This window comes from Leopardus geoffroyi, chromosome C1 (genome assembly GCF_018350155.1).
Source record: "Leopardus geoffroyi isolate Oge1 chromosome C1, O.geoffroyi_Oge1_pat1.0, whole genome shotgun sequence".
NCBI classification, from domain to species: Eukaryota; Metazoa; Chordata; class Mammalia; order Carnivora; family Felidae; genus Leopardus; species Leopardus geoffroyi.
Genome location: NC_059328.1, coordinates 27,201,576 through 27,216,978, shown reverse-complemented (window position 1 = coordinate 27,216,978; position 15,403 = coordinate 27,201,576). Strand labels below are relative to the sequence as shown.

At 48.4% G+C, this 15,403-nt stretch overlaps 1 protein-coding gene across 10 annotated transcripts in view; it reads left to right on the top strand.

Moving 5' to 3' along the window:
• The window catches only part of KIAA0319L (KIAA0319 like), a 97,561-nt gene extending 86,219 nt beyond the window's left edge, over window positions 1–11,342 (top strand). For 4 of the 10 annotated variants that reach the window (XM_045476671.1, XM_045476672.1, XM_045476670.1 and 1 more), the window contains 6 exons: window positions 478–620; window positions 1,471–1,593; window positions 2,148–2,238; window positions 4,136–4,227; window positions 8,928–9,032; window positions 9,346–10,600. In XM_045476671.1, coding sequence (XP_045332627.1) covers window positions 478–620; window positions 1,471–1,593; window positions 2,148–2,238; window positions 4,136–4,227; window positions 8,928–9,032; window positions 9,346–9,533 — 742 coding nt within the window. In that variant the 3' untranslated portion in view covers window positions 9,534–10,600. Of the gene's footprint in view, window positions 1–477; window positions 621–1,470; window positions 1,594–2,147; window positions 2,239–4,135; window positions 4,228–4,709; window positions 5,152–8,100; window positions 8,907–8,927; window positions 9,033–9,345; window positions 10,601–11,191 lie in introns of those variants that run through there. The other 6 variants (XM_045476673.1, XM_045476675.1, XM_045476674.1 and 3 more) reach the window with 4 other exon arrangements.
• Window positions 11,343–15,403: the final 4,061 nt, after the last annotated feature.

The window sequence follows — 15,403 nt, the reverse complement described above, 5'->3', positions numbered from 1 at the left end:
CCAACAACATACATTTTTCAGAGCATTATGGTTTGTCCTACAGGTAACCTAGGCACAGACCCAACAGCACCACACCACAGTCTTAGCTGTTAAAAGGCTGACAGCAGAGATGTAGTTGTAACCAAATCTCCATTTTCCTGACCTCCAGTTACTTGTTTGGAATGGGTCGTCTTGTTAGCTAGGACAGCTTAGGGCATTTCTAAAAGCATAGGTGTTGCAGTCAGACATACCAGGGTTGGAATTTGGCTCTGCCATAATTAACTGTGTGACCTTGGGCAAGTTACTTAACCCCTCTGAGCCCTAGTGTTGTCCTCTGTAAAATGGAGAGGACGCTGATAACACCTTTCTCACTGGCTTGCTGTGAGAGAATGTGTCTAATGCTTCGCACAGTGTCTGGCATAAAGTGCTTAGCAAATGGCAGCTACTGCTATTATTGTGACGGCTTCAGCTCATTCATACTGTTGCATGTCTCTGCAGCACCAAGATGGTATTTTTTGTTCAAAACGAGCCTCCCCACCAGATCTTCAAAGGCCATGAGGTGGCAGCGATGCTCAAGAATGAGCTGCGGAAGCAAAAAGCAGACTTTCTGATATTCAGAGCCCTGGAAATCAATACTGTCAGTGAGTAATTCTGGGAAGCTGGGAATACAAGCCTGCCCAGTGCCCACAGTTCACCACAGTCCTGCTGTCCTCAGGTTTCATCACCTGTTCTTGAGGAACATGGATATAATCGCTTAGCTCCACTACCAGGGACATGGAAGAGTCCTGACTTGTTGCAGAGGTTTTAACCTGGGGTCCATGGGTCCATGAGCTAGTGTTCAGAGGGGCAAGGAGTTTGAATGGGAAGAAAATGACATCTTTATTTTCACTCACCTTTAACTGAAGTTCATTATTTCCCTCTGTTGTGAAGGTGGGCGACGAACTCCAGTAATATTAAGAGAACCTGTGACTTTAAGGCAATAGGAATCACAAATAACGTCATAGCACACTACGTGATGAAGTATCATTACTACTCATCACTACTTCAAAATCATGACAGTTGTTAGACTCGCTTCTAAATCTTGTTACTTGATGTTTTCATAAAGACACATGTATATGTATAATTAGCTTAGAATTTTATATTCTTCAATATTTAAAAAACATGTGCAATATAATTGCTTTCCTTTGTAATACCATGTATTTTAATTTGGCAATTAAACGATGCAAAGAAGTGGGGGGTCTGTGGGCCATGAAAGATGACGTACTGCTGGCAGAGAGTAACAATAAGTAAAAGCAGCCGGAACTGTCTTCAGTGGCCTGACTGCTCCAGTTTCATCTGACCGTGGCGATGATCACGGGCAATATGCCCGAGCTGTAAAAGCCCTCGGGGTGGGTGTCCAAGGAATTTCCCCACGGGCCACAGCAGGGGCGCTGGCAGCTGCCAGTCTGGCTCTGACTCCTGTTGACCTTTTCCCTTTCCTACTACTTTCAGCATGCCAGTTGAACTGTTCTGACCATGGCCACTGTGATTCATTCACCAAACGCTGTATTTGTGACCCTTTTTGGATGGAGAATTTCATCAAGGTGCAGTTGAGGGACGGAGACAGCAACTGTGGTGAGTTTTCTGCCTGGCACTGTGCCAGCCGGTTTGGCACTGACTGTAGTTCTGACTTGAGCAGGTGGGTGTTGGTGTTTCCGAGGCAGATGAGCAAGCGAGGAGAAGAACTCTGTGTATTTTCTGTTTGCAGAGGACTTTTACTTCCTTCCTCCACGCTGCTCAGGGTTAGAGCAGAGCTCTGAAGCAGTGTTGTACAAAGAACCAAGCTTAAATCAGACCAACGGCAAATTGCAGCCTAGATTAGACTGGCTGCAAGGCCTCCTGTCTTTTGCGGGGTGTCTCTGTGCCATAGCCTAGTGGAAGTCTGCAAGTGTCTGTTCCCCCTTTCCTTCTGGGAAAGCTCCTTACAGCCTACTACACTGCCTCAGGGTCTCAGCAGGGATGGTTTAGAAAGGTGAAAGTTTCAGCTGCCTACAACTGCAAGGTCTCACCTTCCCTGAGCAGCCTTCCTGTCTGCAGAGCGAAGCCACCTGCCCGAGGCCGAGGCAGCCCAGACTGTCCTGCTGGCCCCTCTCTCTTCACAGCCCTCACCATTTTGTTTCTCTTGGCAGAGTGGAGCGTGTTGTATGTTATCATTGCTTCCTTTGTCATCGTTGTCGCCCTGGGAATCCTGTCCTGGACTGTGATCTGTTGTTGTAAGAGGTAAGATGGATTCTCCTTGAAAATTCATTAGAGCTTCTAGTTGTGTCTTCATTCATTAGGGAGGTATCTGGCATTTTCCACGTGGAAGGTGCTAAGTCTTGGGGGGTCCCTCCCTTCCTGTCACTGTTAAAGTCGTTTGGCCCACCCAAGGCATGCACAGAAAGGCTTTCCTTACCCTCTGCCACTCCTGAGGGCAGGAACACACCCCTCAGCCAAGTGGCTGTCATTGCACTGATGTACAACCTGGGAAGCGTGGCCATAGCCATGATGGGCCTGGAATGTGGACCTGAGTCACATCTGTGTAGGATATGTGTTCTGTATTACTCCACTCCACCTGTCTCACCACTTGACACATGAGTTCTCAATTTTTATGCCTTCCTTTCTAGTTGGGATTCACGTGTCTATGTACTTTCACGTAACTGTAGACTTCGATTAGTCATGATTAAGTGTTCTAGGTTTTTTTGTTTGAGTCTTCCTCTCAAATGATATTTAATGGGAATATTTATTGTATGCTTTTCATTATTAATAATAAGTATGATTTCTACACTGCTGTGTGCCAGGCACCATGATAACATTTTGTAGGTAATACCTTTTTTTTAAATTATAATTTTTTTTTAAATGTTTATTTTTGAGAGAGACAGAGACAGAATGTGGGTGGGTTGGGGCAGAGAGAGGGAGGCACAGAATATGAAGCAGGCTGCAGGCTCCGAGCTGTCAGCACAGAGCCTGACGCAGGGCTCGAACTCACGAGCGGTGAGATCATGACCTGAGCTGAAGTCAGACGCTCAACCAACTGAGCCACCCAGGCGCCCCTGTAATACCTTTTTTTTAATGTATATGAGAACCTTTGCTCATCTTACAGCTAAGGAAATGGAGGCCCAGGAAAACAACCCCACCTGTCCACGGACACACAGTTAATACATGACAGAGCTGAGATAGAGCCTGCAATATTGAGCCTAGGTTTCACATGAAACCTAGAAAGTGAAAATAATTTTTGATAATTTCCACCAGCCTGAGACAACCACCATTAGTAGATGCTTTCTTTCACCCCCCACCCCTCAAGCACAGGGTTTTTGTTCTCTTAATGTAATAGGGAGAAACTGTGCCTGACTCCACGTTGCCTCTTTCCCTTGCTGCTGTGACCTACAGCTTAGAAACTTCTGCTGGGCCCTGTACGTAGGCATGTTAATCATCGAAGGAATTTTGCTTATAGCTGAGATGAACAAAAAACTGTTGTTTTAACCTGAGACCTACCTCACTCAAGGAGATAAGCAAGTACCTTCAGATATGCCTGTGCTATGTTTGAGATTCACAGAAACATGATCAGATTCCTACAGATATCAACCAACCTAGGACAGAGAAGTTACACAGCCTTCCTTGGATGTCTGCAGACATCAGTCATCTTTCGACTCCAGCCTCCTCCCACTTCCTCCACCCTAACAGAAAAGCTCAAATATCATGCTGGGGGAGATGGTTCTTTGGGACAGGAGTCCGCCATCTCCTCGGTTTGCTGATTTTCTGAGTGAAGTCGTTTTTCTCACCCCATTCATCTTTCCCCTTGACTTACTGGCCTGTGTGTGGTGAGCAGGACAAGCTTGTACCCCATTACGTTTGTGTGGTTAACCAGTCTCTCCTTTCTTGCTGCTGTGGAGTGGTGGCTCCATGGTAAGATAGTCAGAGTCACCTTCCTTTCCCAGAATCGGTGAGGCATTACTTGAAAAACAAATCACAGTCGCCACCTTCCTGCAGCTGCGAAAGTAAGGGGAAACAGTCCTCCCATTAAGCAGCTCTCACCAGGACAGGGCCCTCTATGTAGTCTGGCCATCACCCTGTGGTGAGCTCCCTAATCTCACACAGAACCCCCTTCTTGAGCAGCTGTGGGGATTGTGTTTTTCAGGCAGAAAGGAAAACCCAAGAGGAAAAGCAAGTATAAGATCCTAGATGCCACGGATCAGGAGAGCCTGGAACTGAAGCCAACCTCCCGAGCAGGTAGTGGCCCTGGGGGTTGGGGATGGAGGCCTCTAGATTTGTGCACTCTCCCTGTGAAGAGCTACTGTCACTATAGTCCCCTCCTAAATGTGTTGCTAACAGCTGTTTGTTCTAGAAAAGCATTTTGACTCTTGCTTGTTAAACGCTGAGGGCTGACCTTGCCCTGCACTGGCAGAAGCTGCCTGCTGGGTGAGCCCTGATCTGGGGCTCACTTCTCAGTATTGCTTCTCTTTGCAGAAGGACTAAGCCTCTTGCTTTCCTTGGCATGCTCATTCCCCTCAGGGATTCCTCCTGGCTTTCAGCTGTTCATGCTGCCCCCTGTTAGTCATGCTCAGGGACCTTGGTCTCTTAGGCCCAACAAGTCTGTCCTTTCTGGGCAGACAACAAGGTGTGGCAGCAGTGGGATTGAAATCAGTGTCTCCAGCTGGCCTCTTCCTCAGCTGGCCTTCCTCTTCCATCTTCCTCTACCTTATATCTGGCAGATAGATCCATGGGCTCCGCTGGTGGCTTAGAACAGGCAGGAGGGCAGCTTCCCTGCTGGTCCCAGTGCACAGGACTCGTCTTTCAGGTGCCTCCCACCAAGGAATCACCAACTGCACAAGCACTGAGATGGCTTGGGTGATGGGGCTGGAGGTCAGGGTGCGCAGGGGCTCCCTTCCTTGGCTGGGTGTCGTCATGGGTGAGGTTTCCATTCATCATGAGGCCACAGGACCTGCATCGCCTGTTTATGGGACTCTAGGTGGGGCTATTCCTAAACACTCTGCCAACAGAACTGTTTTTATACAAAGCATTTATCAAACATGTTCATACTTAAAGCTTTGTATTAGGAGAGGCTGGAGGGGAAAACAGAGAGTTCTGACACCCTGGCTCTGCCCTCAGAATTTCAGTCTACTGAGGGAGCACAGACACATTAGAGGCAAAAAAAAAAAAAAAAAATGCTCTCAGGCGGTCTGGGCTCTGCACCCACGCCCCTTGGTTAGAGAACATCTTGGGGTGGTACCTGGAGGTGGTGGGGCTTGTAAAACCAGAGAAGTAGAAACACTGAAATGGAGCCTGGAGGTAAAAATGTGCACAGTCCACCCCCCAGCTGGTGGCCAAGGTTGTTTTCATGTTACTCTGAAAGTTTTCCCACCCCTCGAAATCCTTTGGTGACTGACTTTGGGTCTGGCTAACGTGGCCTTGGGTGAGCTCTCATCTGTTGGCTTCTCTGAGATCTATCGCCTTGTTGACTTGGTTCATATATTTGTCCAGAAAGCTCTTTGTCATCTTCATCATCCCTCCCTTAACCTGTAAATGTCATGCTCATCTGTCGCATGACTGTTTTGGAATTTCTGACCCTATATTAGCTCTGTATCTGTCCCCTTACCAGTCAGTGACATTGGTGAGGGCAGAGATTGTGTCTTATTCCTCTGTGCATATGGATTGAGACCACTGTTTGCCAGGCCCTCTGCCAGATACCAGTTACATACGGTGAGCCAGACAGACTCTGCTGCTCTGGAGCTTCTATGAGACAGACATGAAATATGCAAACTCCCAGATACACAGCATGTGATAATGAAAGGTCTTTGTAAAGAAGAACACTTGAACTGAGACCCAAGGGACGAGTAGGAGTTAGCCACATAAGGACTCTGTGAAAGCGCATTCCAGGCAAAGGAGCAAAGTCGGTAAAGGGCCAGCTGCTGGAAGCAGCAGAGGGCATTTGAGGAAATAGAGGAAGGTGACATACTGGACATGGTGAGCACGGGGCCAGTGGCACGAGGCTGCACAGGTGAGCAGGAACCTAGCTGTGGGCTCCTTCTGAGAGTAGTGGGCAGCCACAGGCAGCTTTTTAAGGAGGTGAATGGTCTGATTTGGCTTACATTTTAAAAAGAGACAACCCTGGCTGCTATGTAGGAATCAGAGGGGCAAGAGCAGGTAAAAGAGGATTCGGTGGAATGTCCTAATGGTGGAGAGATAGTAAGATAGGGAGAGGCACGTAGATTCCAGGTACCTTTGCAGGGAAGACTTGATGCAGTTTGTGGCATGTTAGCCGAGGGGTGTGGGAGAAAAGGAGACGTGCAGGCTGGTCCTGGAGCTTCTGCTCTGAGCAGGTGTGGGTTGGGTGGTACTGGAGAGGAAATGCCGGAGAAGAGAAGTGTTTGCTTCAGGACGCTTGCGAATGGTGTTGAGGAAATGAGGCTGGAAGATTGGTGAGGACAAAAGTGCGGAAGGTTTTGAACATCAGCCAGAGTTAAGCATTAATTCTCATGGTGACAGGAAGTGCCATCTTGAAAGTGCTGGCTTAGGAAAATTAGTCTCTAATGACACCTGTAATTGACTGAAAGGGAGATATCCCATGTAGAGGCCAGCAAGGAGACTTTTGCAGTGGTCCGAGAGGGAGGTGACGATGACTCAACCAACATGGGGTCAACAGGATGGAGGACGGGAAAGGTCAGGGCTGACTTCTGACCTGAGGGACAGAGAATGACTCTGTAGACACAATTAAGACATCAGTGCAGTGCCGGCTAAGAAAAGATGAATTCAGTTGAACCCAGTAGAACAGTTGGACTACAAGTGTCAGTGTAAGAATCTTCTAGATGCTGGTGAGGGCCAAAACAAAAGTGGGTCACATCCCTTCTGGGGAAAATGTTGAGGGACCAAAGAGTCCAGAGCTGAGGAGCCCATGAAGGGCCGTCAGTGAGGGAAGAGGTGCACCGTTAGGGAGCGGTCAGCAGTATTAGCTGTTGCAGACAGGGATAAGAATTGTCCATGAAGATGACACTGGGGAAGTTTCTGGTCACCTAAAGAGCTAGAGTAGAATGGTGAATGGTAGCAGAAGTGAAAATGTAGGTTGTTCCAGCAGTAAGTATGCAGTGAGGAAATGGAAGCCCTAAATATTGAAAAAAAGTCCTTTAGAAGTGAAGCAGGGTGAGGCAGAAGACAGAGGTAAGGCTCCTGAGGAGAGAGGGAATGGGGCTCAAGAAAGGAGAGGGTGGGGGACACAGGGCTGGGTGATAGCACCAGGAAGTGCTGCGCTGAAGAGGCAAAATGGGCAGGAGGCAGACATCCAGTGAAGGGGGGGCAGCAAGGGAGAGCCCAGTTGCATCTGGGTCACCAGGAGGAGAAAGAGGAGAGTCAGGAGGCCCTTCTCTGTGGGCAGTGTGTAGCTGAGGGACAGGTGAGAGCCCCCTTGCGCTTGGTCTTCTGGCTCTGGCCAGCAGATCAGTTGTGGACTCAGCAGATTAGTGGGTGCACCGCAGAGCAGAGCCACTAGCAGGTGGGCGAGAAGGGGATTCAAGCCTGTCAACGTAAGGCACGGAAGCTGATAGGTTGAAGCGTGGATTTAACAGGCCCCTTGCGAAGAAAGGTAATGCACGTGGAAGCGCGCTGACAGAGACCCTGTTTGCTGGGAACCAGGCTGAGCTCTGATGAGGGCTGCCTGGGGAGCCGGTGCACCCGCCTGGGTGAGCTCCCAAGGCAAGCCTCAGGAGACCTGCTTTCCGTTCAGTGACTGTGGTTTTGGGTTTGTTTTTGCTATTCTATTGATTTTCCAAAGCTTTCTTTTGAAGCATATTAGATTGAACCATACGAAATTAATAGTGTGTGACTTTTTTGAACCCATAAAAATGGTAGTTTTTTGTGGTTCAGCCCAACGGACAGCTGGATGGGTTTCCTGCAAGTGAACGTGCCCATATAATCAGCTCCCTTTCTTTCCCGTCATCCTCTTCCTCCTGCCAACATACTTCTGATATTTTAGTTTATATAAAGGGAATCACTGTATTTGGCCCTTTCCATTCACCATTACACTTATGACTTCCCGATGTGCTGTCAGGCAGAGCAGTAGTTTGTCCATTTCCTGCTGTGTAATTTCCACTGTATTAATACATCTGGCAGGTGTACTGTTGACAGGCAGTTGAATTCTTTCCAGTTGTGGCTGTTCTGAGGAGTGTGGCTGCAGAAGCTCCTGTCCAGGCCCAGCTTGTACTGTTTAGTGGGTGAGATCGCTCAGTTCTCCAGGCAGAGCAGGAGTGAGTGTGGGAAGGCCCTGGGTGAGTGCTGTCTGGTGTGGTGCAGGGTGCATGTCTCCCCCTCCCGCTCCTGTCCTCTCCAGCTGTGGAGGAAGGAGGGCTTTGGGGAAGAAGGGAAGCTTCATGTGGGCATGGGAGGGAAGGCTTCACAGGCACAGAGGGGAAGGGGTTGAGCCTCCCCTGGGCTTCGTTCTTATGTTGGCCCACTGTTCCCGCCACACTGGAGAAGCCTGGGACACTGGTATCAGCTTTCCTGGCCAAGAAGGGGCAGAATGGCTAAGAAGCATCTCAGGACATTACTTCAGTGTTTTGGGGGATCTGGGTGGGACCAGGGGGAAGGGAGAGTGACTATTGGATATGGGGTTTCAAACATACCTCACCTGTCTGGTCACCTTTTTCAAAAAGGAGGTAGGTCAGCTCCAGGGTGGGTGGTGTAGGGCCCAGAACACTACCACGTGGGGTTTTCTGTTGGCACTTCCCACGCCTCATCCTGTGGCTTTTTGTTTTTTTGGTGTGGTTTCTGCAGCCACAGGGATAGGTAGTGAAGGTGACTGCAATGGCTTGCAGAATCTCAGGCATCCTTTCTGAACTTAGGTGCTTCTTATGGGTCCTTGTTTGTGTGTTCTGATGCGCTGATGGCCTGGGACTGTCTCTGGGAGTCCCTGGTACTCCAGTCAGGCTCTCTGCTTCTAGCACCCACACAGTGGAACCAGAGCAAGCAACTGTGGGGAGCGAGGTTGCGTACTCACTCTATGTCGGGAACTCGGGCAAGCCCTTTACCATCCATGCTGAGCCGGGGTATGGTGAAAAGTTTGTCCTCTAGAGCTGAGTTCTCATTTGTCGTGCTTTCCTGCCTCCTGTGGGAGCTCCATCCTGTTCATAAAGGGAGGTGATAAAACATTGCACATTTCAACAAGAGGAGAATGGGTCATTAGGTGGCACTGTTAACCAAAGCTAATAGATACTGGAGACAAGGAATCCGCATTGCAACCCAGTTCTGTTATTTCCCCTGTCCCTCTGTTCCTCTTCAGGCTGGGAGAAGGGTACAGGGTGTGGCTGAGGCCGAGGAAGGTTTTGTGCTCCTGAGCCTGGATTCTCCTCTCTCTCGCAGGCATCAAACAGAAAGGCCCAATGCTGAGCAGCAGCCTGATGCGCTCTGAGTCGGAGCTGGACAGTGATGATGCCATCTTCACGTGGCCAGACCGAGAGAAGGGCAAACTCCTGCATGGTCAGAATGGCTCCGTGCCCAACGGGCAGACCCCACTTAAGGCCAGGAGCCCACGAGAGGAGATCTTGTAGCTGCTTGGTCTGTTTCCTCAGGGTAGGGGTGGGCAGTGCGAGTCCAGAGCATTGCCAGGCTGGTTCTCATACCTCCCGTGTCCGTGGGCAGCTGTTCTCCCAGCGTCTGCTGGTCATTCCACCCTAATACCCTCAACCAGAGCTGCTGGCACCTGAATCCAGAGACTCTCTCCGGGAACCCTGAATGAAGCTGTGAACGAAGAGGTTTCCTCTTTAAAACCCTTCTGGTAGCCGCCCCCCCTCCCCAAATGTCCTCACCTCAGGGCCTCCTTTTTCGCAAACCCCTCCTCTGCTCCAAGGGCCGTCCAGCCAGCTCCCAGCTGCCTCTCCAGTTCCCTGTTGGCAGTGTTGCTGCTCCCAGGGCACCCGCACAGCAAGTCCTGGCTGTAGAACAAGCACCACCAGCCTCCTGCTCCGAGAGCCTGCCTGTGGGCACATTCTTTGTTCTCTTCTTTGGGACAGAGCCGTTATCTTTTCGCTAGGTCCAGAGAAAGTGGAACCCCGTCCTCACCACTGATGCCCGTGTCCAGCCTGAGATTAGGGGAGGACTGGCTGTTTCCAGAATCGAGGGTCCCCTCTGGCTGCTGGGCCATCTGTCAGACAGCTGGGCTGGCCACAGACCCTTTCCTTCCTTCTGACCTGCTGCTTCAGGGCTCAGGCCCCCATGCCCTGCCCGCAGGAGACCGTCAGACGCTGACTGGAATGTGATGGCATGAGCGCATGTGTGCGACTGCCCCATGGCGGTCTCCTCTGTGTCTGTCTTGTGTGTCCCTTGCATGTGTGTGTGTGTGTGTGTGTGTGTGTGTGTGTGTGTGTCAGTCAGAATGTGCGCACATCAACTCCTCATAGGGCTCTCGGCTACTTGTGAGGCTACCTGGACAGACTTTTAGCTCCTTGGAGCAGAGACTTCCTGAATCCCTCTGGCCCTGTCACTGGTTCCTCAGCCATGGTCATCCTGGGTGTTGGGGAATGGGAGCTTTGGGGGAGTGACTTTTTGAAAAGAAACTTAGTTTACACTACTGCACTACTGTCTGTTGTGAGATGATTAAACATGCTATTTAATTGTATGTGTGCCTGCTGGGTGTGCTGCTTTGTGCTACACTGCTGACCTGTACCATGGGTCCAGCCACCTATGCATCCCTGGGATGCGATAGCCTCCAGTAAGGAAGTTGTGGGCCTTGGCATTAGTGTGTGTGGCTGATGGTGCTGAGATTCTGCCTCAGCCGCTGCCTGGCCACTGGTGCAGGCTCCCGGCCTCTGCTGGCCAGCTGCTCCCCCCTGGCTTTCAGGGAGGGGGTTTTCTGTCCTCTTCTCCAACCTTCTGTTAACACAAAAATGATTCATTCCTCCACCTTCACCCCACCCTCTGAACCAAGCAGGGAATTCAGAGTGTCCTAATGCCCAGGGTGTGGACTTTAGATTTCTGGGCCCCTATGCTTCACTTTTGGATTTTCAAAGCAATATGGGTGGCCTCATGCCCCAGAACACAGTGCAGTGTTCATGGAGCAGCTTGCACAGCACGTAGGGTAGGAGGAGGGCTGGTGTACAGTCTGTCTCCCAGGAAGGGGAGGGGAGAGGACAATGGAGCTCATACTCTACCCAAGGCCCTGCGCACAAAAACCCCCTGGGCATGAGCAGAATTGGCTCTGTTTTCACAGATACAGAAACTGAGGCATAGCAAGAAATAACTCGGTCCACATACAATAAATGACAGAATTAGAACTCGGGCTTCGCAGAAGTCTGTGGGCTGGATCAAAAGCCTGGGAGGCCTGATGCCAGACTGTGGGGGATCGACTGTGGACTTCCTGATGGAGGTCTGGCACAGGAGGATGTACCTTTCTACTAAGTTCCCAGGAGACACTACGCTGCAGATCCGGGGGCACACTGTGAGCACCACTGGTCTGGAAGTGCATATCTAGTGCAACGTTGAAGAGGAGAGGCAGCTGTCCCATCCTGAAGGTTGGAGGTAATCACAGAAGCAAAAGCTTGAATCGCTTCAGGCCAGGGATACAGGTTTCCTCAGGGCTGCAGGTCAGGCTACACAGGATGAGAAGGTGGGCAGGAGACCAGGACTTGATCACTTACTGGCCTTCTGGACTTGTCCTATTTTGGGGTGTGGGGCTCATTTCTACATCTTACCTCAGCCACAGCTCACTGAAGGATATGCTTTTATCTCCGAGATGATGAATTTTTCATTCCCTATTCTTCCCACTGAAAAAAGGACAAAACCCAGAAACCAATGCTGCTGTCCTGTTAGGCATATTTCCAGTTGAGTACAGGAAATACTCAGCATTACCAAAGCACCAGTGTCCCCTTACTCATCGTCTTGTCTCTACTCCTTAGCACAGTGGCTGATACGTACTTCAGAGCGTGCCTGTGGTGAGCACAGTCTAAAAGGGTGATCTAGAGATGTGGGAGATGTGGCTTCTCAAAGGAAAATGTCAGCTGAACAAGGGAAAAGATGGCAGATCTTGTCACTGCTGAACTGAGCTGACACTCCAGGGAAACATGGCCTACTAAACTCCCAGAGGTATTACTTAGGAGAATAAAGAGAAGGAGTTAAAATATGAACAACAAAATAAGATTGGGGTGGGGTGTGGGGGGGGTCAAATGATGATTGAAATTAAAGTAAGCTAAGGTCCTTCCAGTAAGCTAAGGTCCTGGATTCAAGTCAAGTATTCATGTCATAAATATTGAGGACACCATTAACAATTAGTAACTGGCATATGTAACATCTGCACCAGACGGAAGAAAAAAATACTTCAGTCAGTGAAACTGTACAGGAATGAAGGGGGAGAAAGCAGTTTTTTAAAAATGTGACCACTTAATGGGCAAAAGTTGTCAGATTAGACATTAAAACCACCACTGCCGTCACCACCACCACCACTTCCAAACTGAAGTTAACAGATTGGATATATTTGTAAAACTGTGTAAGAGAGACACGTAAAATACAACATTGAAACACTGAAAAAGAAAACAGTAAAGATATAGTAGGGGCTTTGGTCCTTATTAAGATGATAAAGTGGCATAGGCTACTGGCTCCTCTCCCCCCAAAATAATACATCTTAGGAGATGGCATAAATCTGAGGAACCACCACCAAACCCAGCAACAAACCACCCCCAAATCCTGTAAGTATGCCTAGGAGACTGAAGGTCATCATAAACTGGGAGGTAGGCCATAAGTGAGAAGTCTACCCTTTGCTACACATGGAATAATCAGTCAATTCACTGGTGTCAGCGGGACACTGTCAGGGCAGGGCCGTAAGCTCTGCTGAGATGAAAAGGGCTTGGCTGGGCTGCTCTTGAGATTAAAAAACCCTTCCCTCTCCAATGCCCCAAGACTGGAAGATGACAACTAGGAAGTTGCTGCTGCTTCCTAAGGATCTGAAGCAACTACTGGTAAAGCAGTTAATGGAGCCTTTGAGGTGTCTGGAGGTTATTACCTTCCCCTTCTTAATCTCACTGGGATGGACAGCATAGAGCCTGGCCTTGGCCTTTCATCAATAAATGTTACTAGACAGGAGCTGGTGCTCTTTAGAAACATGAGCTCATTGGCCAAAATAACCAGATGCTGCCTGGGGTGTACAACCCTCAGCCCCAAAGACAGCAAACTAAATACACACATTAGTCAAGAACTAAAAATAAAGCAAAATAAATGTACAGGGAAACGTTAGCAGTGTGAAACAGGAACAGGAAGTACAGGGAAATACCCAGGATGAAAAATATAATGAATGGGATAGAGTGACAGATACAGGTCAAAACAAATCAGCATCCTGAGGATCTTTACCACCAGAAAGCAGGAAAGGAAAAAGACAGCAGTCCAGGGGCAGAACAGAAGTGCCGACATGTGAGTAACTGGGAGTCCTAGAAGGAAAGGGTAGAGGTAGAAAAGGAAATATTTGATGTAGTAAGACCAGAATTAAAGAAAGATCAAAGAACTCATGGATAAGTAGGGGAAACGTACTGAAACCAGAAACACTGTAGCAAGACAGCGAGAGATGGTTTTAAAGACCATCTAAGAAAAGCAAAAATTCTGAAAGCTCCCAGAAGAGAAATAGTAGATCGATTACAAAGGGAGAAGAATCAGACTGACATCAGGTTTCTTAACAGTATCCTTATGTGAGAGAGAAAGAATCACATTTCCAAAATGCTGAAGAAAAAGAACTTTGAGCTCAAAATTTATATCAAGAAAAACTCATTTGAGAATGTAATAAAAAATGTTCTCAGCTGGGACACTTGGGTGGCTCAGTTGGTTAAGCGTCTGGCTTCAGCTCAGGTCATGGTCTTGCGGTTTGTGAGTTCGAGTCCCACGTCGGGCTCTGTGCGGACAGTTCAGAGCCTGGAGCCTGCTTCGGATTCTGTGTCTCCCTCCTTCTCTGCCCCTCCCCTGCTCATGGGCTCGCTCTCTCTCAAAAATAAATAAACATTTAAAGAAAAAAAATATTCTCGGAGCACATGGCTCACTCAGTTGGTGGAGCATGTGACTCTTGATCTTGGGGTTGTTGAGGCTGAGCCCCACGTTGGGGGTAGAGTTTACTTTACAAAAATTCTCAGGAATATAAACCTTCAAAATTATTTTCACAAAAGATCCATTTAAAAAATATTCTTGGAAGTGGTCAAATACAAAAAATAAATTTAGACATGAGAAGAGATACAGGAAGTAGTGGCGAGCAAATAAAATATTCTGGCAAAGTTTGTAATCTGAAACAGCTAGGGCCAATGGAAAACAAAATGAAGTATATCAACAATACAAAACCAAAATTCCAAAGAATACCAACATGGTATGGTTAGGAAGACCAAGAACATAAGAGTATAATGTCTTATCAGGAAGACTTAGATGGCAGTTAAACCAACTGGGGTAAACAAATGATTACTATTGAGTAAAATCGAAAAAAAAACTGGAATGTATTACCACTTTTTATTTTTTAGTAACCTCTACACCCAACACGTGGGGCTTGAACTCACAATCCGACATCAAGAGTCGCATGCTCCCTCAACAAAGCCAGCCAGGTGCCCGTGGCATGTATTATTACTTTTAAACAGGTAGAAGAAAAATTTCCATTGCTACTCAATGAAAAGCAAGAGGGAAAAAATACAGTAAGTAGAAACTGAAATAATAGCAGATCTAGCTTGGCTGGGAAGATGACAGAGTAGGAGGACTCTAAGCTTACCTTATCTCACAGATACATAATACATCAACATAAATAACCCAGAAAATGATCTGCAGATTGGCAGAACAAATTCCACTAAAGGTAGAGAAGAGACCATACCCGAAGAAGGTAGGAAGGGTCAAGATGTGGTCCACAGTGGGAACGGAGCCGGTGGTGTGGAGAAGGGCAAAAAACAGACTTTCACACCTGGGAGCCCATGAACAGGGAAGATGTATACCTCGTAATACCTGCCTTTGAAAGCAAGAGGGGCAGAATTTTGTGAGTAACAACTCACAAACCAGCTGGATTTAAAGTCTGGAATTTTTAAATTCTGCAGGCTCTGCTCTAGGAGAACCTGGAGGGCATTAGGAAGCAGAATTCACCCCCCTAAGCCCCATCCCCAAGAAACCACACAGCCAGTGCAGATACAGCAAGGAATCGGTAGTTTGAAAAGCACCAGGGGCAGCTGAGAGATGAATAATTTGCTCATCCTAGAGCATGACCTGGAAAGACAGGGACAACCAGGAAGATGGCTCTAGGAACAAAGGAGCTGACAGGTACCATTTCCCTACTCCACCCCCAAGTATAAAAAACCCAAACAGCAGGGTTCTGGTTCTGACACTTGTTACCTAAATCGCCTGCACCAACACCCTCCACCCCTCCTCACTTCTGTGGACTCATCCGCCTTAAGTCGTGGAGTTGTGGGCCGCACCCCAAAAG